The following is a 25,943-nucleotide window of genomic DNA, read 5'->3' as shown; positions in this document are numbered from 1 at the left end:
TAAAAACCTAGGATATCAGAAACAGTGGCAGAGAGGCCTCAATGAATGAGGCAGAGAATGGAATGAAGGAGAAAAGTAGACAGCCAGTGGCAGAAAAATAACATAGTAGAAATGAGGCAGAGATGGTTGGCTATAATCTCTAACATAGATGGCCTTGATACACTAACAAAAGAAACACAGGCGGAGTAGATCAGGAGGTACGATCCATCAAGATGCTCTGTACAGGAAATATAATTAACCTGAAAGAGGGCTTATGGACAAAATCAAATATGAGAAAACAATGTTCTATGTGACAGGGAACCACAGAGAAATAGGGGCAACTTGACCAGCACTTTCAGATAGGTTGGAAAGACATGATACTTTTGTGCAATAGAGAAATACTCAGCTATAATGAGGGAAAACCTTGAGGCTTTTGTAGGTAAAGGAACACAACTTGAGATCAAGTCCAGGAGTGAGAAAGTTTGGAACCACTTAGGTAAATAGCAGGTCCCCCCCCAATCTAAAAACTGAGGGAGTTAGTAGGACCCAAAATGTACAGTGTACCCTGTGGGAGTGAAAGGGGAGGAACTGTCTCAAAAAGGAAGGCAGAAGATATTGTTAATAGTGTATCAGGATTTAAAATACACATTACTCTCACTGCTCTGTTTAGATGGATTATATTCTGTTCCAGTTTTTCTACTTGTACTAGATTTGAGGGCACAGACAGCTATCCCAAAAATAGCATGATACAGTATGGTAATCATCCTTAATTTCCTATTACCTTAATTTGAAGCCCTGCATAATTTATATTGTCTTATTAGGACTGATCTTATTTGAATCTGGTTTGTTAGATTGCTGTTTTTATTGACTGATTTTATTTGAATGTTATGATTAATAATATCAAGTCTGAGAGTATAGGTAACTACTCTGAGGATGACAAGATTCAATAGGACACCCACCCTGGTTTGATTATTGCCAATTTTTGAAGTCTTATAATGTCTCCAGTGTTTCATTTTTATTAATAGTGCTATGTACCACTACATTCAATTATACTATGCCTGATGATATAGACAATTCTATTGCAGATAACGAGAGACATCATAGTAACCATTGTAGATCACCTTGTATTGGGGTTTTATATGACTTTTTCGTTTCATGTTTTTCTAGGAATTTGTTTTGTTGTGTTTTGCTTTGTTTTTCCCTCTAATACAGAAAGGATAGATATACATGTAGAGACTCATGCACATGTAAAACTTATAATCTATGACAACTGATTATATAATGCATGATGAAATGAACAACTACTTTGAAGAGACACTACAGTACCCAGTGCTGACTCCATAGCGTCATGATGTGAAAGCCAGCAATACTATTATCCTTTGTTCAGAGTGATTTTAGTCTGTTTGTTTTGTTTTTAATTTCAACATACGTGAAGGTATGGACAACTATTTTGAAGAGAATGAGAAATATATGACAGCCACTGTTGACTTCCCTATTGTCTGGTCTGAAGACCTAAAACGCCTTCATTATCCTAATTGGATCAGTTTTATACTATGTTGCTTTGTATGAATTCACTGTATGTGAAGATATGGACAACTCTTTGGAAGAAAACAAGAGCCAATATGATAGACTATAGTGAAGATCTCTGGTTCTCTTGCTTTGAAATTTATGTCTCTTACATTCCTTTTTCATGTTCTGTTTTGTCGTGTTTAATTTTACCCTCCTTAAAATAAAAAAATAAGATTAAGAAAAAAAGACTGAGGGGCTGGGGATTTAGCTCAGTGGCATAAGCACCTGCCTTGCAAGCTGGCGGTCATGAGTTCAATCCCCGGTACCGATAAAAAGAAAAAAAGAAAAAAAAAAAAAAGAGAAAGAAAAAAAGACTGGCAGCACTTAGATGTTACAAAAATGCACTTAGATAGGCTTTCCTTTGTGTACTAAGTTAGATTTCAGGTCTTTACAAAGGGAATCTAGGTACAGAGACATCTTAAGGCCAAATTTAGTTTATTTTAATAATATTTGGTCAACCTTATCTTAGATCATCTTAATGTATTGTTTTAATTTTGTAACACAAATGGCTACTTAATTTTAGAAAATGTATAGCTGATCATTTTTTCAGCAATAATTTGTAGCTTTTATTTATTTTTAGTTTTCTGTTTTAATCTTTTTTTTTTTTTTTTTTTTTTTTTGTACCAGAGATTGAACTCATGACTTCATGCTTACCAGCAAGGGCTTAAGCCACTGAGCTAAATCCCTAGGTTCTAGCTTTCTGTTCTAGAGTAAGGACACTTTTTAAAAATGTTGTGCTGCATGCCTGTAATCCCAGCATGGGGAAAGCTGAGGCAGGAAGATTGCTGTCTTTAGCTACATAAGTGAGTGCAAGGCCAGCCCGCACTACGTGTTGAGATCCTGTCTTGAAAATAAGTAAAGTAATCTTAGCACAATACTATTTCTGGGCATTAACACATAACAGAAAAGATGACTTGTTGATTGAAATGCTTGAAAGAGTGTCATACACCTAATTTGGCATTCAGATAGATCAAAGGAAGGTGCCACAGATTCAAAAAATTTTTTAAAAGCTGTGTGATCCTCAGAAAAAACTGATTCACAACCTTCCTAACATGAAAAGTGTGATTAGCTTTGATTGTTCAAGGATTTCTAAGCCGAGAGGCAACAAACTCTTTAAGGGAATGAAATAGGTGTTTCAGGAGGCCCCTCAAGCTAATGATGACAAAAGATAGACTGATCAAGGTACACTGATGCCAGCCTTCTTTGCACTGTCCCTTCTTCTCATTGGCGCATTCTCCTCTGAGACTTTCATTTTTAAAGAGGATGGGAACCTAGAAATAAGGATTGGCAGCTAAGCACAAACACAATTATGGGGATAGTAGGTGACACTTGACTTTTTTGGGGGGAGATACTGGAGACCTCAGGTACCAAAAACTCATGACGTCACGCTCACACTTGCCAGGCAGGTTATACCACTGAGCTAAATCTCTGGCCCCACTACCACAAATGTTTGAAGATAAATGTCCAACCTGTTCTTTCCCTAGTTAAGAAAGCAATATAGCAAAAAGATATATTTCTTTGAAATCCTATAAACATCAACCCATCAGACCAGCCTTAAGAAGAAATACTTTAAATATTAACTGTCTGCTATTTGTGTGACCAATATCCATCCCCAATGTTTTCTCCCTTGTAGCCTGCACTAGCTTGGAAAAACTTAAATCTTTGCAGCTACAGGTACCCAAATTATTGTTTTAGGCCATGAGATGTATGTGAAAGACAGCTAAGTTGAGGGATGAGAAAACAACCTGAGAAAGTGTTTACTTAGGGATGTGTGTGTTCCCCGTTTTCCTGCCTTGAACAGGGGTGTACAGTCTAAAACTGTCCTTGCCACCATGAAAGAAATGTCAAGGCGATCACAGAAATGATAGCCCTGCTGTTCTCTAGCAGGGACATCCTTATTTGTTCAAACCATTGGAATGCACTTTTTTCACTTGCACCCAAACACATTCCTAACTGTACAGCCATTTAAAGTACACTTTTAGGTCCTTTGTTTCATCATGATAATTTGTTATTCCTCCCACGAGTAGTGATATTATCTATTAACTAGAAAACTGTTATCCATAATTTTTTGGACATTCTGGAAAACTAAGTCTTGTTTATCAAAGCTAGTTTTCAGACGTATCTCCACCTCATCACTTTATAGACGTTAGCTTGGATTCTATCAGGACTTGTTTTTTTAGACAGGGTCCTGTAAGGAGATACACTGGGGCTGAAACTTGCCATCCTTAAGAGTTGAATAGGCCAGCAGCCTCCAAACTAGTATCTGGTTCTGAGCCAGTATCTACAGTACTTTATAATCATCTTAGAGCTCTGTTGCAGCCTGTTTTAAACTATGCATCTCTATATAGTCTGGCATCTATTCAAACGCTCCTTAAACGATTCTTTTTTAAGCGCTCGAAATGGAACCCAGGGCTTTGCGCATCTAATCACCCGCTGTCCCACTGAGCCCCAGACCTAAAGTCTGAATCTTCTGTACGGCTTCTCTACTGTCCATCAAAGTGCTTAAACATTCATCATACTGCTACTGGGAAGCCAGTTTCTGAATTTGTGCAAAAAGCTCTACGTGGATAGGAGAGAAAAGGCTCTGCGTTCCAGTTCCTCCCGCTAAAGGTCCCTAGGCCGGCGAGGCAGCCCCGCTTTTCCTTTCCCGGCCAGGAACTCCAGGATCCCAGCTCCCGGACGCCTCGCGCGGATCACAGAGGCGCCGCCCGAGCTTCCCGCAGCTCCGCGCACGCGCCCTGCGAACCCCTCGGTCTCGCGCCCTCCCGGCGCGTCTGCCGCCCCTGCGCCTGCGCGGCGCCAATTGTTTTGGTTTCCGGCGGGAGCAGAGAGGGGAGGGCCGTGGTGAGGGCCGGGTTGGCCCGGAACCTGGAGGCGAGGACGCTGCCGCGGGCGGGGGCGGAAGAGGCGGCGCGGCGGGGAAGCGCGGGGTTAGCAGGGCGTCTCGGCGCGGGCTGACGAGGCGGCGGCGCTCGGGGGCGGAGCCTGGTGAGCCGCCTGCAAACACAACACCATCCGCACCGGTTACGGGGCTGCCGAAGCGCGGGCGGAAGCCGGAAGGCAGAGGCGGCGGCGCCAGCTTCCTCGGCGGGAGTGAGCGGGAGTGCGGCCTGGCCCCGCGGGAGCGCCACGCCCCCGCCCCGCGCTGAGGCCGGACCGGACCCTGCGGGCCGCGGTGAGCGGGGGTCGGGCGGGCGCGGTCTTTGTGGCGCGGCGGCGGCGGCGTGGGGCGCCGGTCCAGCCTGGCCCGGGAAGGAAGAAAAGGGGCGCCCAGGAGAGACGTTTCCGGCGGCCGCGCTCTGCGGCAGCGGTCTGGCCGAGGGGGAGCGGCTTCTCCGGAGCCCGGAGGCGCGTGGGCGGCAGGCCCTGGCCGGGCATCCGGGTGCGCCCGAGGACGCGGGGCCGGCCTCGCCGCCCAGACTCCCTGTTGCCGCTTCGCAGTGGAAGCGGACCCTCGGCCCGCTGTGGGTCTGGCGTGATCGCCTTCGCGGAACCCTTCGGGGAAGACGAAGAATTAGAAAGGGGAAATAAACTTGGGGAGCCTCCCCACCGCAGCCCGCCGGGGACGCAGGCCGCCGGTCACGCGCTGCTGCTGCTGCTCTCCGCAAGAAGGTCCGCGGCCCGGAAACCACCGGCCGCGGCGCTACTCCGAGCCGCGCTGCCTCCGGCGACGCTACTGCTTGCTACGTCTTTTTCTTTCTTCTGGGACTTCTGGGACCGACTTAGTTTAGAAACGGCTGAGTGAGGACTTTCCTGAGCCGAAGTGAACGGGAGAGTTCAGTCAGTTTTCAGTCCGCGGTGTGGGTGTGGGGTTTGGCTGCTCTTGGCGTCTGGCTGGTAATTAGTTTTAAGCGTTCTTTGCTTAGATCTAGTGTAGGTTGAGTGAAATCACAAGAGACTGTCAGTGGCTCTTAGCTAAGGGCGTTGGCTTGTCTGTTGAGCGTGCGATTTTCCCCACAAAATTTTAGGAAGAATTTGTAAGTGATGTTTTGCACCGACCAGAAGCCTTACATAAAATCTGTTAACTTTATTCGCAGGGCCCGTAAGAAGATGGGAGAGAATGGATGAGTCATAGTACTTAAGTACACACTACCTAGATTTTTCTATTTAGCAGAAATAATAAGCTATTTCTTAATACCTGACATTGGATGTTTGACATGCATGATAAGTCATTAGAAACTCGAATGCAGTCTTCAAATCCAATAGAAAATGTTTTTTTCCCCCCAAAGATTTTACATGTTTACTTAGAAAAAGTTTTTTTCTAAGTTCACATTGCTAGGACACGTGGGGCTGGGAAAAAGGATTGGTCTTGCTATCATAAAATTTATGAAGGAAAATTCTAAAGTTCTTTCTTAGTCTTTTACAGTTTTATAAAGGGAGCTGACAGTATTAGGAATGACGGTTTCTGTTGTATGAGGAAGGCTTCTGCTTCACTTGCCTGGAATTTGCTGTGCTTAGGTTCTTTGTGGGAAGAAGTGATTATTGTTGATTTGGAGAAAATGTCTAATGAGAGATTCTTTCTCTACCCTACTCCTGTTGAATAATGATTTGTAGTTGTTTCAAATAATGTAGTTATTTGAATTATTATGAGTTAATAATAATTAACATTAATATTAATATTTGATATTAATAATATTTGAATTATGAGTTAATAATTATTTGTAGTTGCTACAAATAATGATTTGTAGCCCCATAGTAAGGGGCTTCTATTTCATTTTGCCTTTTTATTTTTTGCTAAACAAACTTTAGTTGTAAGTATTAAGTGGCAGCATGACTTGATATGTGTTTGAAGATCTAGGAAATACTTCTTCCCTGCTGGGATAGAAGGAATCATTGACTTGGTGGGAAATGAAGTCCCAATGAAAAAGTTAAGGTTAATTTTGTACTAGCCTACTTTTTCCTAGCTTTCTCAGTCTCTGCAGAGCTGAGAGGAAAAAAGAATTGATTTCCAAAGTAAAAGGATATACTATGTTCATAATTCTGTCAAAGATGAATAATTTTTTTAGCAAGTGAGATAATTTACTAATCATAATGTGCAGAATCTTATGCGTGTGACTGAAATTTACTTAGGATGCTGAGCTTAGTTAACCTGAGGAAGCCATGTGGTCTTTTCCGTATTAGAATGAGAGGGAACACAAGGAAATAAACCTTAGCTGTGAATTTGGTTGAAGAAGGGAGGTTATGCTGAAATTTGTCAAACTTGATAAGAGCTCTGCAATGCTAAGGCCTTATTATATGAAAGATTCACCAATGTGTGCCACGAAGCCTGGCCTTGTTAATTATTTCTATTCATCCACTCATTGGTGAATCTTTTGTATAACTTTCCCAGTTTGAATCATCACACCCAAACCAAGTCTAGAGATCCAATTAGTAAGGCCTTAGCATTGCATCGCTCCCCTTTCACAATAGTTAAATGGTATGTTAGATACAATGCATGAAACACATCAGCCTAACAAAGACTTGGAGACTGAGGTAAGAGGATCATTGTGAGTTCCAGACCAGCCTGGGCTACAAAGTGAGCTCAAGGGCAGCCTGAACTGCATAGCAAGTCCCTATCTCGAAAAGAAAAGAAAAAACTTATGTATGTCAGACATTGTTCTAAGTATGAAACGTTTCATCCTTGAACAAGTTACTGAAAAGTTTTTGTTCTTATTTTTTCTTTTGATGAGCTCAGGGTTTCACATATGCTAGGCAGGTATTCTAGTGCAGAGCCATGTTCCCAGCTCAAGAGTTCTAGTTTTAGAGCTAGAGGGCAAGTTGAGGCATGGAGAGTAAATAACAGAAGTTCATGGCTAGTAAATTGCAGAACTGAGTTTCCAACCCAGGTGATTTGAGGTTATATTTTTTTTTGTTTGTGCACTACTTGACATCCAGAATGCTTTGGATCTTTTCTGACAAAACTTTTTAATTGTTTACAGCACTAAATACATAGCACTAATTGAAAGTGCTTCCTGCAGCTAAATAGAGCTAAGGCCACTGCTCTTGATGGAGGGAGATCTATTATGGTTCCATCACTACTGTGTAATCAATTTTGCAAAAATTTATTCAATAATTACTTTGCAGTTCTAGGATCAAACCCAGGATCTTGAGCATGCGAGGAAGATGGTTTGCCCCTGAGCTATACTTCCAGCCTAGCTATCTATCTTACCTGTCTAGTCCTGGAGATTGGCTTCAGAGAATGCTGAACTACATCCCCGACCTTTTTATTTTTAATTTTGAAACAAGATCCATTGAAGTTATTCTAGATAAACTCAAACTCCCCAAGTAGCTGGGATTATAGGTGTGTACCACAGTCATTGGCTTCCTTATTTTATTTTTGATTGGCCGATAGTCGTATGTACCTGAGATGCAGTGTGATGTTTTGATATATACATAGTGGAACAACTAAACCAAGATAATTAACATTTCTAGCACCTCACCTCCTTACCTTTTTTCCCTGCTCTTAGCAATTTTAATACATTATTACTGTGGTTGCCATGCTGTGTAAAAGATTGTGGAAACTTACTAACCCGTCTAAACTTTTGTACATACTATAAAATAAAATATCTTTATTGTTCACAGTTACCCCCTCCCCCCTTTTTTTAGTCATTCCTTCGTTTTTCATCCATACCTCTGTAAATTGTTGGTAGACCACTTTGCACATTCAGTAGTGTTTAATCCTTTATTCTCTTGATCCTCTGGTTTGGGCTGGTTAATGTTGGGAAAGTTTGCTTAGTTTGTGTTTCTGTCTCTATTCAGTAGAAGTGTAGCTACAAGTGCTTGGCAAGCACAAGGTCATGAGTTCGATTCCTGGTACAAAAAAAAAGTACAGATGATTACAGTAGAAGCGTTCTGTGATGACTCCTTGGGAATAAAAACTAGTTATTATACTCCAAAAAACCCCACTATCTGCAGCTTTTAAAAAGGTCAGGGAATTTGGAATCACATATTTTGCAAATTTCTACATTTTATACCTTTCTCTAATCTTTTTGTTTTGCTTTGCTATCTATGTAGCTCATGTAGCCCAGGCTGGCCTTGAACTCCCTGCAGTCTTGCTTCCTGAGTCTCCCAAATTCTGGGATTATAGGTTTGCACCACTACACCCAGTAAAGGTTTTTGTTTTATTTTGTTTTGTGATTTGAGATTAGGTCTTGCTGTGTAGTCCAGGCTAGCCTTAAATTCATTATGAACCTCAGGGTGTTCTTGAACTCATGCTAACCAAGGTTAGTCTTGGTTTTTTATTCTTCAGTATTAGTATTCAGAATGAATCAGTAGAATTTCATTATTGTTATCTCCTGTAGCATTTGCTTTGAGTAAATGTCCTTTGTAGATGTATTTTTGTGTTGCAGGTTGAAGATCTAAATACCCTTTTCTCCCCCTACTTACTGGGGCTCATCCCTGGCCCCTCCACAAGTGATAAATGCTATGCCACCAAGCCACATCTCCAGCCCTTAAACACTTTTTTAAAACTTACTTTATGGGAATATGAAGTGACTAATTCAGACAATGAACTTAAAATTCTGAAATACAAATAAATTGAAAGATTTTTTTTCCTGCATTTTCTGATTTTATGGTGAAACTGAAAAATTGAGTTAACTTCTACAAAGATGTGCTGTTAGTCACCTTGATTATTTAAGGGAGGAAAACCTATTGAAATGATTTTGTATAGAAGCTGTTTGTGATTTTTAAGGCAGAATTGTATGTTGATAGATTGCTGATTGACAATCTTGCTTTGAAACTTGTGGTAGATTTCGCTCAGTAGAAGCTTGGTCTTTCTAGAGCAAATACATTTTTTTTTTTGTTTTTGTTTTTGATTTTCCTCAGTTACCTCACTTAAGTTATTTTTTCTGAAACAGGGTCTTGTGATGCAGTTCAGGCTGGCCTTGAGCTCACTTTGTAGCCCAGGCTGGTCTCGAACTGCCAACAATTCTCCTGCCTCAGCCTCCCAAGTGCTGAGATCACAGGCATGAGCCACCACGCCTGGCTAAGTTTTTGGTTTTTATAAGAAGTCCTAAGTAGGGCTTTGTCCACTAATAATATAGCAATGTGGGTAGATAGAATAAAAAATTGCATTCTTTGTATGCATTCTAAATTTACTTGTTCTCTGCCATCAAGCATGTCAGAAACTGTGACTTCAGCTCAAGACAGAAAAAGGAGTAAGAATATCCTTGAATAATAGGTCTGCATTTTATTATCTGAATTTCATTATATTGTGTTTGCATGCTTACCAGTTAATTACACTAGTCAACATTTTTTTACTGTAGAATATTTTCTTTTCTTTTTTTTCCCCCTCTTTTTTTTTTTTTCTTCCATTACCGGGGATCAAACTCACGACCTCCTGCTTGCAAGGCAGGTGGTTATACTGTTGAGTTAAATCCCCAGCCCTGTAGAATATTTTCTAATGACTACCTTTATAATGTAGAACTTTCCTATTATCTTGGTACAAGAAATTGGGGGCTGTAACGATGATTACCCATTTCCTCTGGTTTTTGTATAGTGAATCCTTCATGTAAGCTTTGGAAATGATATTGTTGCAATTGATCGAAAGTAGTTTGTTTTGAATCTCATCATTGTTGGTAGTGTAGTATTTTCTTTGAGACAGGGTTTTATTATGTTGCCCAGGCAGACCTTGAACTCTTGGCTGCAAATGATCCCCTGTGTCAGCTCCCTAAGTAGGTGAGACTACACCCATCTGTGTCTATAATCTGTGTCTAATAATGTGTCTTATTGGGGAGGCTCAACAGATTTTGAGAGAGAGAGAGAGAGAGAGAGAGAGTGTGTGTGTGTGTGTGTGTGTCCTTAATGAAGAGTGCTCATAAGGAAAACCTTTCTGAAGTCCACTATATACCAGTAGTTGTGTGGTTAGGTAAGAGATGTTAGGCTATTTCAGTTGAGAAGAAAGTTCAAAGTATGTAGATTAGGTTAAGAATGTTACTTAGTTCAACTTTCAAGAATTTTGTATAATTATCCTGATTTTTTTTTTTTTTTTTTTTTAATCTGAAGGGACAAAAACACATATTTTTTGTCTTTTTCATTTTTACCAGTACCGGGGATCGAACTCATGACTGCCTGCTTGCAAGGCAGGCACTTATGCCGCTGAGCTAAATCCCCATGAGTATACATTTTAATCACTGACTTGGTGTTTCATTAGGTAGTAGTATAGTCAGGTCTGTTCATTTACAGGCTCTTTGGCTGCTCTCAGGTTACAACAGTTGGGTTAAGTGATGGGGATAGACATCCAGTGGCTCCCAGAACCTGTCTTGTCTTCATGCTGAGAAGGCAAGTAGAACATCTCCCAAAAGTTTTATTTATTTATTTATTTTGTCTTTTTCCTTTTTATCGGTACCAGGGATTAAACTCACGACTTCCTGTTTGCAAGGCAGGTGCTTATGCCGCTGAGGTAAATCCCCAGCCCCAAAAGTTTTATTTTTTAAATTAGGTAATCATTGCACTTGTTTATAAAATCCAGAATATTTTAAATAGGTTTTCAGGAAGATTTTCCTTTTCCCTGTGAATCACTGTTAGCAGTGGGACCAAGTGCCAGTGGCCTCTTGTGCATTTTACTCACACTAGTATTTTTGTTTTTGTTTTTTAACATAAAAAGTTCTTTTGGGGGCTGGGGATTTAGCTCAGCGGCATAAGCGCTTGCCTTGCAAGCGTGTGGTCGTGCGTTCGATCCCTGGTACCGGTAAAAATACAAAAAAAAAAAAAAAAAAAAGTTCGTTTGTTTATGTGTCGTTAACAAGTTGGGAGTTTAAAACCAGACTGGGAAACTTAGCAAGGCCCTGTCTCAAACAAAAGAAAGAAAGAACAATAGATCAACATAGCTAGATTTCAGGAAATCTTGCTTTTTCATTTGATTGTCCCCTAAAGGATTTTGTCTAGAGTAACTGGTTGTTTCTGTTTGTTTGTTTGTTTGTTTTGGTTGGTTGGTTGGTTTTGCTTTGTTTAAGACAGGATCTTGGTATATAGTCCCTGCCAGGTTTGTATGCTATGTATGCAGTTCAGACTGGCCATCAACTCACTTTGTAGCCCAGTTATCCCCTTGCCTCAGCCTCCCCAGGGCTGAGATTATAGCCATGCACCAAACTACGCTTGGTTTGGCCTCAAATTTACCATCCTCCTGCCACAGCTTCCTGAGTGTAGGGTTACAAGTGTGCTTCCCCATGCCTGGCTTGAATGATTTGCTTTTTTCAAAGTAACTTTTATTTAGGAAGAGAATATGCCTTGGGTTACAAAAAAAAAGGGAGAAAGGGGAATCTAAGAAAAAAAATAGTGTTAGTGAGTAGTATACAACGTGGGATTATTTATGTAAGTTTTTAAAAAGCAAACGTCAGTTTTAATACAAGGCCATGCATATGATTTACAAGATCAAATCCATATGTAAGTTAAGTGGGTTCTCAAAAATCTCTGGGAAAAATCAACTCCACTCATTTTAAATAAGGTTAATGAAATGACCAGAGTGAGCCTGTACTAGCTGACCTGGAAGAATTCTGGAGTCTTGCAGTACGGTTTTAAATCCTCTTCACCTTGACCTCTGGTTGTTTTCACATGGGGATAGTTTTGGGTCCTACAGTTAGGGTTAGGATTTTCAGTTTATTAATGCTTAGGGTTTTTTTTGTTGTTGTTGTCTTCCTCCTCTATTAGTAATGGGTATTAAACTCAGGGCTTCATGCATGATAGGTAAGCACTCTTACACTGAGCTGCATCCTCACCCTAAGGCATATGTTTCTGTAAGAAATATTTCTAGAAGTGAAATTGATAGGTTAGAAAGTGTAAGTATTTTAAGATGTCAAATATTCAGGGCTGGGGATTTAGCTCAGTGGCATAAGCGCCTGCCTTGCAAGCAGGCAGTTGTAAGTTCGATCTCTGGTACTGATAAAAAAGAAAAAGACAACAACAACAAAAAAAGATGTCAAATATTGTCTTCTGCAACAACCTAATTGTAGTTGTGAAATTGAGAAGGATCTGAAGCGTCAAGTTTAAAAACTCTGGCCAGGATTTGGCTCAGTGGCATAAGTGCCTGGCAAGCTCAAGGTGTTGGGTGTTTGATCTCCAGTACCAAAGAAAAAAAAAGTTTAAAAACTCAGGAAATGTGACGTGAAGTAACTTGAGGCTATATATGGTCTTCATTTTTCACTTTCATATTTCCTTCTGCAAAGAATATGTGTATTTACAGAGTGCTGCTGCAGACTTCTTGAGGGGTTTGTAATGTGAAGTAGGTGCCATATTACCTCTAGAGAAATCTGAAAAATTGTAAATATATTGCCCCAAAAGTTTTGGATAAGGAATTGTGGTTATGCATTGACAGACTCATTTGTGAGAATGATTTTCCCTCTGCTCTTATTAACACTGGGCTGTACTACATTATTATTACATGGCAATTGCCAGTGATTTTAGGTGTCATTAGCCTTAAGAATGTAGAACTTAGATTCACTGTATAGTATAACTTTCAGTTCTGGAAGAGCAGGATACTACCTTAAATGACCCAAAGTCTCACTGCCTTTGCACCTGTTTTAGTTACTTCCCTAAGTTAACTTGCTGGAAATTTGACAGTCTGTATCAAGTTAGCAGGTCATGTAATAGTATAGTTTGGCAGGAAGGTACAGTGTGATCTTCTCTTTGACATACTGGATAACATTTTGTGAGGAAAAATATTAGTTCTAGATGGTGCTTAATTATAAGTTATGGGTCAAAATCATTTGACTTCTTGATTATGGCAACCAAGGGTCATTTAAAAAGAAAGAGGTGTTGGTGGGTTTTTTTTTGGTTTTGTTTTGTTTTGGTATTGGGGATCAAACTTTCCACACACTTGCCAGGCAGCCACTTAGGTCACTGAGCTAAATCCCAGCCATTAGTTTTGGTTTGTTTTTGGTTTGTTTTTTTGGTGGGGAGTTCTTTTTGACACAGGGTTTCACTATGCAGTTCAGGCTAGCCTTGAACCTACTTTGTAGCCCACGCTGGCCTCAAACTCACAGTAACCTGCCTGCCTCAGCCTCCCAAGGAGAGAGGTGGTAGTTTTTATAGGTGATACTGGTAGAATTCTAGGGTTTTCCCTCTTTTCTCGGTTTGCAATTCATTTGCCATGTGTTTTGCAATTAGACTAAAAAGATGTATGTTTATGTTTTGTTTCTTCCCTTTTGGGGTTAGCTACTTGTTCCAGTGTTATTTGTTAAAATAAGCCGGTTTTAGCTGGCCATTGTGGTACATGCCTATAATCCCAGCACTCAGGAGGCTGAGGCAGGATGATTGCTGCAAGTTTGAGCCCAGCCTACACTATGGAGTGAGACTATCTCAAAACAAAAAAAGAGCACCAGTCTTCCTAATATGTAATGCCATACTTACACTATTGCATCTTATTTCTTGTGTGTAGTTGAACTTATTGGAGGTTTGTAGTATATTTTAATTTTTAATAAGAGTGGTGAGGAAACCCCCCCCCAAGTATCTTGGCAACTTTTTTGCATTCTTCCAAATAAATCCCCTACAAATAGGATTTAGATTGGATTTGTATTAAATTTACATTAATTTAGAGGACATTTGTGTTTGTATAATACAGTGTTTTCTGTTTAGGGAGACATACCTTTATGTAGCCATGTTTTATGTTTTTCTTTAATAAAGTTGTTTTGTTTTGTTCATACCGGGGATCGAACTCCTGACCTTGTACTTGCCAGGAAGGCACTTATGCCGCTGAGCTAAATCCCCAGCCCCTTTAATAAAGTTGTATGTTTTGTTTTGTTTTGTTTTGGTACCAAGGATCAGATTCATGACTTTGTCTTGCCAGGCACATGCTTATGCCGCTGAGCTGTATCCCTGCTGCAAAATTATACACTTATTTATGAGTCCTAGGAAGGTTGCATTCTGTGGAGAGTCAAAATCATTATATTTTTTGTAGTTGTTTTGTTTTGTTTTTATACTGCAAATGGAACCCAGGGACTTTACACTGAGCTCCATCCTCAACCTCCTAGCCTTTTTTTAAATTTTGGGACAGGGCTTTGCTAAATCTAAGTTACCTGGACTAGACTCAAACATCTGTTATTCCTCCCTCAGCTTTCCAGAGTGCTGGGATTATAGGCATGCGCCACCACACCTGGCTTTCAAAAAGATAAATTATGTATACTTCTCTTACAAGATTGAACTACACATTTAAAAATACTAAAGTTTAGGCTGGAGGTATATAGTTCAGTAGTAGAGAGCTTACCCATACTTGGGGCCCTGGTTGTATTCTCTCTCTTCTCTCTGTCTCTAAAACCACACACTGTGCACTTCTTACATGTTTTTATACAGCAGGCTGGCCTGAGGTTCACTTTGTAGTCCCGCAGGGTGGTCTCAAACTTGCAACAATCTTCCTGCTATCTTCCCCAGTGCTGGAATTGTAGGAGTGTGCCACCACCTGGCTTTGCATGAGTATACTTTGTTATACTTTAGAAGTAATTCAATTTAATTAGGTATAAAGTCAGGTGTGGTGGTACATGCCAACAGTCCCAGCACTGGGAGACTGAGACAGGAGGGTTGCTGCAAGTTTGAGGCCATCCTGGACTACAAACAAGGCCAGCCTGAACTGCATAATGAAACACTCTCAAAAAGACCAAAAAAAAGAATTAAATATGAAGCCTTCCTGAATGTATTTAAAATGTATACTGGCCTAAATGTACTGTAACTGAACTTTTTTTTCTTTTTAGTTCTCCCAGGAATCCTCTGAACGTAGAATGTGGCCGCAAATCTACCTCCTGTATTTCTGTCTTTTACTCATGAGTTGCATAGTTGCAAATGTGAGCACAATGTCTGCAGACTGTGTTGAAAAACTCTGAAGAACCTAATTCACACAGGATGACCTAGTGGTGATTTTAAGCCTATAACGAGATACTATTCAGAGTGAGTTTGTTAGTGTTGGTTCTGACTGCTGCAGATAACAACAGCAAGCCAACGCCATCCTTCATTTCTGAAGTATTCACTTGACCTTCCATCAAGACTGACTTTTCTAACCTGCTTCGGAGATATTAATGGAATATAGTCATGTCCACTCAAGACGAGAGGCAGATCAATACGGAATATGCTGTGTCCTTGTTGGAACAGTTGAAACTGTTTTATGAACAGCAGTTGTTTACTGACATAGTATTAATTGTCGAAGGCACCGAATTCCCTTGTCATAAGATGGTTCTTGCAACATGTAGCTCTTACTTCAGGTAAGTAACTTTAATCTTAGTTTGTAAATTTTTTTTTTTTTTTTTTTTTTTTTTGTCTTTTTCCTTTTTATCGGTACTGGGGATCGAACTCACGACTGCCTGCTTGCAAGATAGGTGCTTATGTCGCTGAGCTAAATCCCCAGCCCCTTTAGTTTGTAATTTTGGATACAGGACATATAAGTGGGTTAATTTACTTGAATTCAAAATTCATTTAGGAAACAGTGATACTTGTTTGTACACTGAAGCCCTGTATTGGGCTCAAATTTTAGTAGATAGTGCTGTTCAGACATGTCAGGAGTTCTTTCACAAAAATATATTATTTTCACTGTTAGATCCTATTATCATTTGTGATATACATTTAGCCTTAGTAGACTATAACAGCTTTAAATGTTTGATAATTAATAATTTTTTGTGTTCTGTGCCAGAGGACTTAAACAATTGATTCAGTTATGCTAATGGCAAATAAATAAAACTTAATTTTATAGTTTCATGAGAAAAATAGAAGCTAAGACATAGAAATTGTTTTATTTATTCTGTGTACCCTAATACTGACTTTTACTTACTACTGCAAAAAGACAAGGTAAATAAAGATGAATGTAGTCCTGGTGTGCATACTAGCAGCCATAAGTAGAAATTAGCAGTGAGTTTTTTTTTTGTTGTTGTTGTTGTTTTTTAAGCCAGTCAAATTTAGCGGTGTGGGGGGGTGGTATACCAACTTTAGTGACACTAATGTTAATAAGTTGTGATAACCCACTGCCGTCGGACCAGCCGTGAATTTGTTTTTAGGACTCTATTGGCAGCTATTGACAGGGCAGATTAAACTGACCATTCAAGGCTGTTACATGAAGTTATTGATATTTAATTGTTTTGTTTTGCTGTTTTGGTGCCAGGCATGGAACTTAGGACCTTGTGCTTGCCAGACAGGGGCTTATGCCACTGAGCTAAAATACATGAAGTTATGGAAACTTCACATTCCTTACATAGGCCAGGATAATTTCAGAAGCTAAGGCCAAATTGCCAGTTTCCTAAAAACTGTGCCTATAATTTTTGTTTCGGTTTAAGTTGTAGACTTGTCATGCATTTTCTGACACTGATTTTGTGTTAGGAATAACTTATTTGTAAATAATGGTCATAAAACCTACTCAGGCAGGGACTAGTATGTTTGTTTTGTTTTAGGTCTTTTTGAAATAGGGACTCACAGTACAGTTCAGGTTGGCCTTGAGCTCACTTTGTGGTCCAGACTGGTCTCAAACTTGGCATCAGCATGATCAAAAGGATCATCCTGACTCAGCCTCCCAGGTACTGGGATTTCAGGCATGTGCCACCACACCCAGCAGCTCTTGGGCTAGGCACAAGTGCCTGCCTGGCTGAGCCTGAGGCTATGAGTTTGATCCCTGAAACCCCTCCAAAAAACCCAAAAGCCTAGTCAGCCATCAGAATCCTCTTAGGTGCTTTTCCAAATGTAAGTTATTGGAATTAACAAATCAAAAATTCTGATTCAGTGGATTGGAGTTAGGGACTCAATTGTAATGTGGAGTTTTTCTTACTCTTTTTTCTGGGGGATGGGGAAAATCATAACTTGATGCTTGCCAGGCAGGTGCTTATACCACTGAGCTAAATCTCCGGCCAGAGTTTTTCTTTTTAAAAGAAGCTATTGTTGTAGCTGATGGTGTTACAAATTTAAGTTTACATATTTAAGCTTTTTGTCTCTCTCTCTCTTTTTTTTTTCTTTTTCTTTTGGTATGGGGGATTGAACTCATGACCTTGCGCTTGCCAGACAGTCGCTTATGCCACTGAGCTAAATCCCCAGCACCTAAGCTTTCCCTCTTTAACAGCCATTAAGATTACCTACTCATGGAAAAAGCTTTATGCCTTATAGATTTTCAGACTGATATTTGTAATAATAGAGGAAACTTCAGGCACCATTTGGTGTAACTTTTAAACCTATGCAGAAATTGTGTTAATATTTTCTGTGTTGTCATCCTTACCAGGAATTAATACATGAATTTACTTACATGTTTTCCCTTGCCCTCCTCCCATTTTTTTTTTTTTCCCTACTTTTTATCGGTACTAGGGATCAAACTAACGACTGCCTGCTTGCAAGGCAGGTGCTTATGCCGCTAAGCTAAATCCCCAGGGCCGGGCCCCCCCCCCCCCTTTTAAAACAGGTTCTCAGAGACCTGTCTAAAAAAAAGAAAAGAATTACAGTCTTAATGACAACAGAGTCCTTTTCAGGACTTACATTGTTTCCTTATCACTAGGTAATTCCCTTTAGTTTCTTCGACCATTTGAAAGAATCTGGTGTTTCTAAAGCAAATCATATAGTCCTATTAATGTTTAGAGTTAGGGCCAAGGATTTAGCTCAGTGATTTAAGCTCCTGCCTGGCAAGTGCGAGGTCATGAGTTCATTCCCTGGTTTCAAAAACAAAACAAAAAAAACATTTGGAGTTAAAGTTACCCATCATGAAAATCTTGTGTCTGGGCCTACTTTATATCCATAAGAAGAAAACACCCAACTATTACTTTTTTCCCTTCCCATTTATCTTACTTGTAGAATGGGTAGGGTCGTGTATATTATATATTCCTATAGTAGTTTGATCTTTCTGTTCTTCAGCTGGTTTGCATATAATGCTATTACAGATTTAGACATTCTGCCTTTTTGTTTTGTTTTTTGTCTTCTTGAGACAAGATCAAAGTATGCACTTCAGACTAGCGGCGAACTCACTTTGTAGCCCAGTCTGGTGTCTAACTTGCAGTGATCCTCCTGCCTCAGCCTTCCAAGTGTTTATTTTAGAAAAATAGAAGAATTAGTACTTATACTAGGTACTTTGTCTCATTATATAATTATTTGCTTTTTCTGAAAGATAATCATTTTAAAACTTTCATGATCAGAATGTCTGTTTCTGCTATCTTTGATCTGTAGGAAAGTTGCTTTACGTAAGTCCATTATTCTAACACCATGAGGTGTAGACTGGAGCAGTGGTGGTGAACCTCTGTCAGTGCATGCCAGAGCAGGCTGTTGTTTTTGTTTTTGTTTTGTCTTTTTGAGACAAGGTTTCACTATGCAATTCAGGCTGGTCTTAAACTTGCTGGCCTCAAATTCCCAGTGATCCTCCAGCCTGAGCCTCCTGAGTGCTGTAATTAACAGGTGTGTGCTACCATACTGACCACAGCATGCTGTTAGTATCCTGTCGAAAGCTCTAAAAAGGTTCACCATCAGGGGTCAGGGTAACCAGTCTCATATAGGTGACTATTGCCTTTGACCTGCCCCATTTTTCCTGCAGGAATAATTGTAAAATCCACTTGATTGACAAATCTTGTATTTTTTTACTCAGCTCTTATGGTTCTTTTTGCAGTTTCTTGCAATTTCTCCCATTTTTCTATGTCAGACAGATGAAGCTGGTGGCAGTAGGTGTTCTCAGTATGTTTCAGGAACATTTCCTGACTCATCACTTAGCTTGGTTTATTTATGGCCATCCTCTGTCCTGTGGTGAGAAGTCATCAGCCAACCTGGTTGGTACTATTTTTTCCCCCTCTTCCTTCCCCTACTTCCTGGAATCTTAACTGCTATCCCTATTGCTCATTTTTTCCCAGCCTATTTCCTTTGACACCCAGATCTGTCGAGTCTTTCTCATATCACTTACCTGTCTTTGACTCATAATCTGCATTAATGCATATCCCCTGGTGTCTTGCTACTATTACTTGATTATTATTTTTCCATTTCACACATTTGCTCTCAGATATATCCAAAATTTAACTTTTTTCCTAAGTTTATCTTTCCTTCTTGGCTTTACAGGTTGTTTTCTGTTTTTTGAGGTGCTTAATTGAATATAAGGAAATAACATTGACTCTTTCTTGTCTTGTTGTTTGTGCTAACCCAATTCCTTCTGTTCAAAAATAGATCTTATAGACTCTTCGTAAGAGTTTCATTGTTCATTTCTGCCACCTCCCCTTAGGTCTCATCCCTCATCTAGATGATTGCTGTGTCCTCATAACCAGTTTTCTTGTCCCCAGGCTTTGGTCTTGAGATCTGTTGGTATATTCATCCTGTAGTACTTTTATCATGCTAGATCTGTATTCAGAGCCTTTCAGTGTTACTTTGAATGTTGATGATTGATCCAGGGCTTCCCACATGGCTGGACATACACAACTGCCCAGCCCTTGTCTTATTTTAAAGACCACCTGTGACACGATTGCTACTCAACTTTACATGTCACTTTCCAGTGTGCTATGTGAATTTTATATTTACATGTACCACTTAAACAGTTGTGTCCTCTCCCCCATTTTGAGTGCCTCCCATGTTTCTTTGTGCTTAAGAGACCCAAGCAAGTCAGTTTTTGTTGTTGTTTTTGGTACCAGGGATCGAACTCACGACTTCGTGCTTGCTGGGCTTACAACAAGGGCTTACACCACTGAGCTAACCCTGACCCCGAAAGTCACTGTTCCGTTGCTCTCTTTTACTAGTACATGCAGGAGCTTTTCTCTATGTGTATGCACAGCTAAATATTTTCCGTTTTATTCATCATGATACCAGTCACATTTTTAGCAATTTCATACATGTAACAGCTTTTAGGAAAGTGCCTTTTTTTTTTTTGAGACAAGGTTCAGTGTATTTCAGGCTGACCTGAGGAAAGTGTCCTACATAGCTGTAGAAAATCGTTTTGAGTAAATGAAATTTTTAATTAGCTTTATTATGGTATAATTTACGTACCATAAAGTCCACCCTTTTAAATATATAGTCAAAAATATATATATAGTCAACCTTCCCCATCAGTGGTTCTCATCAATGTAGTCACCCAAATGTAAATTGAGAATGTATGTGAAGAAAACAATTTCATTTACACTAAATAGGTAGGTAGTTTCCTGGTCATTGTTCTTAGATAGTAGCCAGTTACCATAGCATTTCCATTTCCCTTGCATTACAAATAATCTGGAGAGGAATGAAGTCCATAAGAGGATGCGGATAGATTATGCACACTGTGCCTTTTGTATAAGGGACTCTATATAAAGGACATCCTCGAACCACCTCTTGGCCAATAGTGAGGGGCAATTGTACAATTGGATAAATTTTGAATATATTTATAGCGTATGTCTACCTTTTTTTTTTTTCCTGGTCTGTGTGTGTGTGTGTGTGTGTGTGTGTGTGTGTGTGTGTGTGTGTGTTGTTTTTTTTTCAGACAGAGTCTTACTGTACAGTTTAGGATGGCCTTAGGCTCACTTTGTAGCCCAGGCTGGCCTTGAATTCACAGCTATTCTGCCTCCTGAATGCTGAGATTATAGGCATGCACCACCACGCCTGACTCTAATCTATTTTCCTTTCTTTCTGTATTTTCCTTTTTGGGGCATTTCATATAAAGGAACTCATACAGTATGTGGTCTTTGTAACTAGCTTCTTTACTGAGAGCATAGTGGTTTTTGTTCTTGTTTTGTTGCTATACTGGGGATTGAGCCCAAGGCCTTTGTACTAAGCTGCAAATCTCTAGTTCCTTTTTATTATTGTCCAGAATGGGTGTGAAGTTGTGACCTCTGCCTCAGCTTCTACAAATGCTGGAATGACAGGCATGCATCACCGTTTTTGAGTATATTTTAAGTCTCATTTGTGTTACCGTATTTATCAATACTTAGTGGTATTACTGAGTAATATTCCATGTGTGATTATGGCATAGTGGAATAGTTTAGTGTATCTTTGGCACTGGACTATACATGCCTCTCACATCCTCCAAGAGTCTTCTTTTTAGCTCTACATTTGTTTTACATTATTATTTTTTTTTTTTTTTTGTACTGGGATCAAACCTCACGCTTAACCACGCAGGCGCTTGTGCTACCGAGCTAAATCCCTGACATTACACTAAAATTCTTAAGCTGTGCTTTCTTTCCTGCTCTAGGGCTATGTTCATGAGTGGCCTGAGTGAGAGCAAGCAGACGCATGTACATTTGAGGAATGTGGATGCCGCCACTCTGCAGACAATAATCACATATGCGTACACGGGGAACTTGGCCGTGAGTGACAGCACCGTAGAACAGCTGTATGAAACAGCTTGCTTTCTGCAGGTAAGCGGTTGTTTTCCTTCAGGAAATGTCGTTTCATGGGCAATAGCTGGTAACTGCATGATTTTCTTATTGTAGAACTTAAAAGGTAGACCTCTTCACTTTAAAAATGTGAAAAGGAAAAAGAATAGGGTTTGTTTAGCCTGTAAGTAGTTTCATAAGAGGATTAAAAGATAGGTGAAGATTTCATATTCATACTCTTAACATATCCAAGGACCTAGATTTCAAGTTATTTTTTTATATTAAATTTAAAAGCTTTAATTTCAATGTGTTTATGTATTTTTATGAAAAAACCTAAGATTTTTATGGAAACTACCAAATTTAAATATTCACAGTGGTCAAGGGATTATATTGAAGTGGTAAGCAAACAAAATAAAAACTTGGTATTGGTTGATATATTTAAACTGTTTTACTCTGTGCTTTCTTCATGTTCCCTTCTTAAATGTTCAAACTAGAAGTTGGGCGTGGAGGCACACACCTGTAATCCCACCTCCTGGAAGGTTGAGGCAGGAGAATCACTGTGAATTCAAGGCCTGCCTGGGCTGCAGAGTGAGACCCTGTTTTTTGTTTTTTGTTTTTTGGTTTTTTTTTTTTTTTTTGGTCTTTTTCCTTTTTGTTGGTACTGGGGATCGCCTGCTTGTAAGGCAGGCGCTTATGCCACTGAGCTAAATCCCCAGCCCCAAGACCTTGTTTTTTAAAAACTCAGAAAATAATGTCTGAGGTACAAAAAGTATAATGTGTGTAGCAATCTCTGTAAACTATCCTGCGGGGGTATTTTTTTTCTAATGGCTATTTATTTATTTATTTATTTATTTATTTTTGTCTTTTTCCTTTTTCATCGGTACCAATCGGTACCAGGGATCGAACTCACGACTGTCTGCTTGCAAGGCAGGCACTTATGCCACTGAGCTAAATCCCCAGCCCCCTGGCTATTTAATATTACACCTTACTGAGACAGTGAAATAGGCCACTGGTTAAGAAAAATAAATGGAAAACTACACACATTCTTCTAATTTTACTCTTACTAGAGGACATCATAACAGAGTGCAGATGCTCTGCTTAGTATTAGAAAAAGATTGGGGCTAAGGGTTGGGTCAGTGGTAGAGCATGCACTTTATCTCCCCGAGGCCTTGGGCTCAGTCGTCAGCACCACAAAAGGAAAATTTGTCTTTTCTACCTTTATGCCCTTTCTTTTTCTTTTTAATTTTAGGTAGAAGATGTATTACAACGTTGTCGAGAATATTTAATTAAAAAGATAAATGCAGAGAATTGTGTGCGACTGTTGAGTTTTGCTGATCTCTTCAGTTGCGAAGAATTAAAACAGAGTGCTAAAAGAATGGTGGAACACAAGTTCACTGCTGTCTATCACCAGGAAGCATTCATGCAGTTGTCACATGACCTACTGATAGACATCCTCAGTAGCGACAATTTAAATGTGGAAAAGGAAGAAACAGTTCGAGAAGCTGCTATGCTGTGGCTGGAGTACAACACAGAATCACGATCTCAGTATTTGTCTTCAGTTCTTAGCCAAATCAGAATTGATGCACTTTCAGAAGTAACACAGAGAGCTTGGTTTCAAGGCCTACCACCCAATGATAAGTCTGTGGTAGTTCAAGGTCTTTATAAGTCCATGCCTAAGTTTTTCAAGCCAAGACTTGGGATGACTAAAGAGGAGATGATGATTTTCATTGAAGCATCTTCAGAAAATCCTTGTAGTCTTTACTCCTCTGTCTGTTACAGCCCCCAAGCAGAAAAAGTTTATAAGCTTTGCAGCCCACCAGCTGATTTGCATAAGGTTGGAACTGTTGTAACCCCCGATAATGACATCTATATAGCAGGGGGCCAAGTTCCTCTGAAAAACACAAAAACAAACCACAGTAAAACAAGTAAACTTCAAACTGCCTTCAGAACTGTGAATTGCTTTTATTGGTTTGATGCACAGCAAAATACCTGGTTTCCAAAGACTCCAATGCTTTTTGTCCGTGTCAGGCCATCTTTAGTTTGCTGTGAAGGCTATATCTATGCAATTGGAGGAGACAGTGTAGGTGGAGAGCTTAACCGGAGGACCGTAGAGAGATATGACACCGAGAAGGACGAGTGGACAATGGTAAGCCCTTTGCCTTGTGCTTGGCAGTGGAGTGCAGCAGTTGTGGTCCACGACTGCATTTATGTGATGACACTGAACCTCATGTACTGTTACTTTCCAAGGTCTGATTCTTGGGTAGAAATGGCCATGAGACAGACTAGCAGATCTTTTGCTTCAGCTGCAGCTTTTGGTGATAAAATTTTCTACATTGGAGGGTTACATATTGCTACCAATTCTGGCATAAGACTGCCCTCTGGCACTGTAGATGGGTCTTCAGTAACTGTGGAAATTTATGATGTGAATAAAAATGAGTGGAAAATGGCAGCGAGCATCCCTGCCAAGAGGTACTCTGACCCCTGTGTCCGAGCTGTTGTGATCTCAAATTCTCTTTGTGTGTTTATGCGAGAAACCCACTTAAATGAGCGTGCTAAATATGTCACCTACCAGTATGATCTGGAACTTGACCGGTGGTCTCTGCGGCAGCATATATCTGAACGTGTACTGTGGGACCTAGGGCGAGATTTCCGATGCACTGTGGGGAAGCTTTATCCATCCTGCCTTGAAGAATCTCCGTGGAAACCACCAACTTACCTTTTTTCACCAGATGGGACGGAGGAGTTTGAACTGGATGGAGAAATGGTTGCCCTTCCACCTGTATAGTTGGAGAGTTCAGGGAACACATCCGGTTCACCTGCTTTGTCATTTGCTTTGCTAAAGAAGAGAGGTTATGAAAAGACAGTATGAGTACATAAAAATCTATCTTTGATAAATTTTTATTTTTATGCCCTACTTAATATTTGTATCAGTATAATATATATCAGTGAGTCTTACAGAAAGATATGCTTCCATAATATGAAATAGGCTATTCAGTAATTGAGAAACTTTTATGTGTATCAGAGAACATGAGAGTCTGGATTATCTAACATTGTTAGCCCTGTGTATGTACAGTTCAAAATGTTCACTTATAAAAGTAGTTTTCTGTTCCTAGTGTGGTATATCACAGATTGTGCCGAGGTTATTTTAGTATATGTATTTCATTCCTGTGCTTCTGTTCTAAGTTCTGGAATACAATTGTTCCAGTGTAATTAATTCAGCTGCACTTAACACTAACGTCCATGTTGGTATAGAACAGTATAAATCCTATACTATATCTGAGGAAGAGCTTCCATAATTTTATGGTGTCACACAGGGAAAGCTATGACTGCAGGATCAGTCTAACTCTACTATTAGGTGCATGTATTCTCTTTCCACTAACTTATACTTGTCTTTCTAGAATACAGGTTGTCCAGCCAGCTGGTCATTTGCCAGGTGTGGACTTAAGTTGCTGGGCTTGCAACACAAATTGTGAGCCCCTCATTGTGCGGGTCTGTGGAGCTTTCATCAGTAAACGTCTCCACTTCTGTATTACATTAACATTGGCTCATGCATATAACTACCTGCTGCTGATGTAGTTCTCCATCTTAAAGACGTAGAGTGGGTTAACCAGGTCATTACATCTAATTTAATAACAAGCATTACTGTAGAGTGATTGTGTATAGTTACCTGTTAGCTTTCAGGGTGTGTTTTTTTAAACCTGATGTGTGTGTGTTGGGGGGTAGGATTAGGAAAGTGAACTGTTCAGGAATTTTCTGCACTAGCTGTGCAGAAGAGCAGATAACTAGCACTGCTCTGGCATTAATCCCAGGAACCACTAGCAGTAGTGGGGCGCCGCCAGTCTAATATGAGCACAGGTGCTTCATGACAAACCTTACTAGCATGTTCAACTGCATAATGTTCTGGCACTGTATTTTGAATGACATTAATTTATTAAATAAATTGTATATATTCAGTATTCGGTTTTTTTCTGTTATGGGAGTGGTATAGCTGCTTTTAATTTGAATTTTACTGCACCAGTGTTGCTGGTTATAGGTAACTTCTTCAAAATGTTGCTTGAGATACACAGGGACAGTAATTTCTCCTGATCAGTGTTTTTACTTTCTGTAGTTCCAGTTACCTGAAGTCAACTTCAGTCTGAAAATACAAAGAGAAATTCCAGAAACTAGCAATTCATGTTTTAAACTGTGAGTTGTTCTAAGTCCCAAGAGGAATTCTCAAGCCAC

General features: G+C 39.8%; 1 protein-coding gene across 3 annotated transcripts; it reads left to right on the top strand.

The window, feature by feature from the left end:
• Positions 1-4,583: 4,583 nt before the first annotated feature.
• On the top strand, positions 4,584-25,675 carry Kbtbd2 (kelch repeat and BTB domain containing 2). Of its 3 annotated transcripts, none has more exons than XM_003470103.5 (4): positions 4,584-4,723; positions 15,207-15,710; positions 21,596-21,761; positions 22,969-25,675. In XM_003470103.5, exons 2-4 carry the CDS (start codon positions 15,541-15,543, stop codon positions 24,502-24,504), a joined length of 1,872 nt encoding a protein of 623 aa, XP_003470151.1. In that variant the 5' UTR covers positions 4,584-4,723; positions 15,207-15,540; the 3' UTR covers positions 24,505-25,675. The 3 variants fall into 3 exon arrangements, with proteins under 3 accessions (XP_003470151.1, XP_013008212.1, XP_005003806.1); XM_013152758.3 differs by lacking the exon at positions 4,584-4,723 and adding an exon at positions 4,965-5,160; XM_005003749.4 differs by lacking the exon at positions 4,584-4,723 and adding an exon at positions 5,194-5,385.
• The last annotated feature ends 268 nt before the right edge of the window (positions 25,676-25,943 follow it).

Source organism: Cavia porcellus, unplaced genomic scaffold, assembly GCF_034190915.1.
Source record: "Cavia porcellus strain 051 isolate PalLab524CR breed Dunkin Hartley unplaced genomic scaffold, mCavPor4.1 scaffold_23, whole genome shotgun sequence".
In the NCBI taxonomy this organism is placed as follows: Eukaryota; Metazoa; Chordata; class Mammalia; order Rodentia; family Caviidae; genus Cavia; species Cavia porcellus.
This window is presented reverse-complemented; position numbering and strand designations above follow the sequence as displayed.

Bases quoted from the DNA above. Each gene is read 5' to 3' on its own strand.
- Kbtbd2 (XM_003470103.5), top strand. From the start codon at position 15,541: ATGTCCACTCAAGACGAGAGGCAGATCAATACGGAATATGCTGTGTCC. The intron at 15,711-21,595 runs GTAAGTAACTTT...TTCCTGCTCTAG, and splicing joins ACATGTAGCTCTTACTTCAG to GGCTATGTTCATGAGTGGCC. The intron at 21,762-22,968 runs GTAAGCGGTTGT...TTTTAATTTTAG, and splicing joins AAACAGCTTGCTTTCTGCAG to GTAGAAGATGTATTACAACG.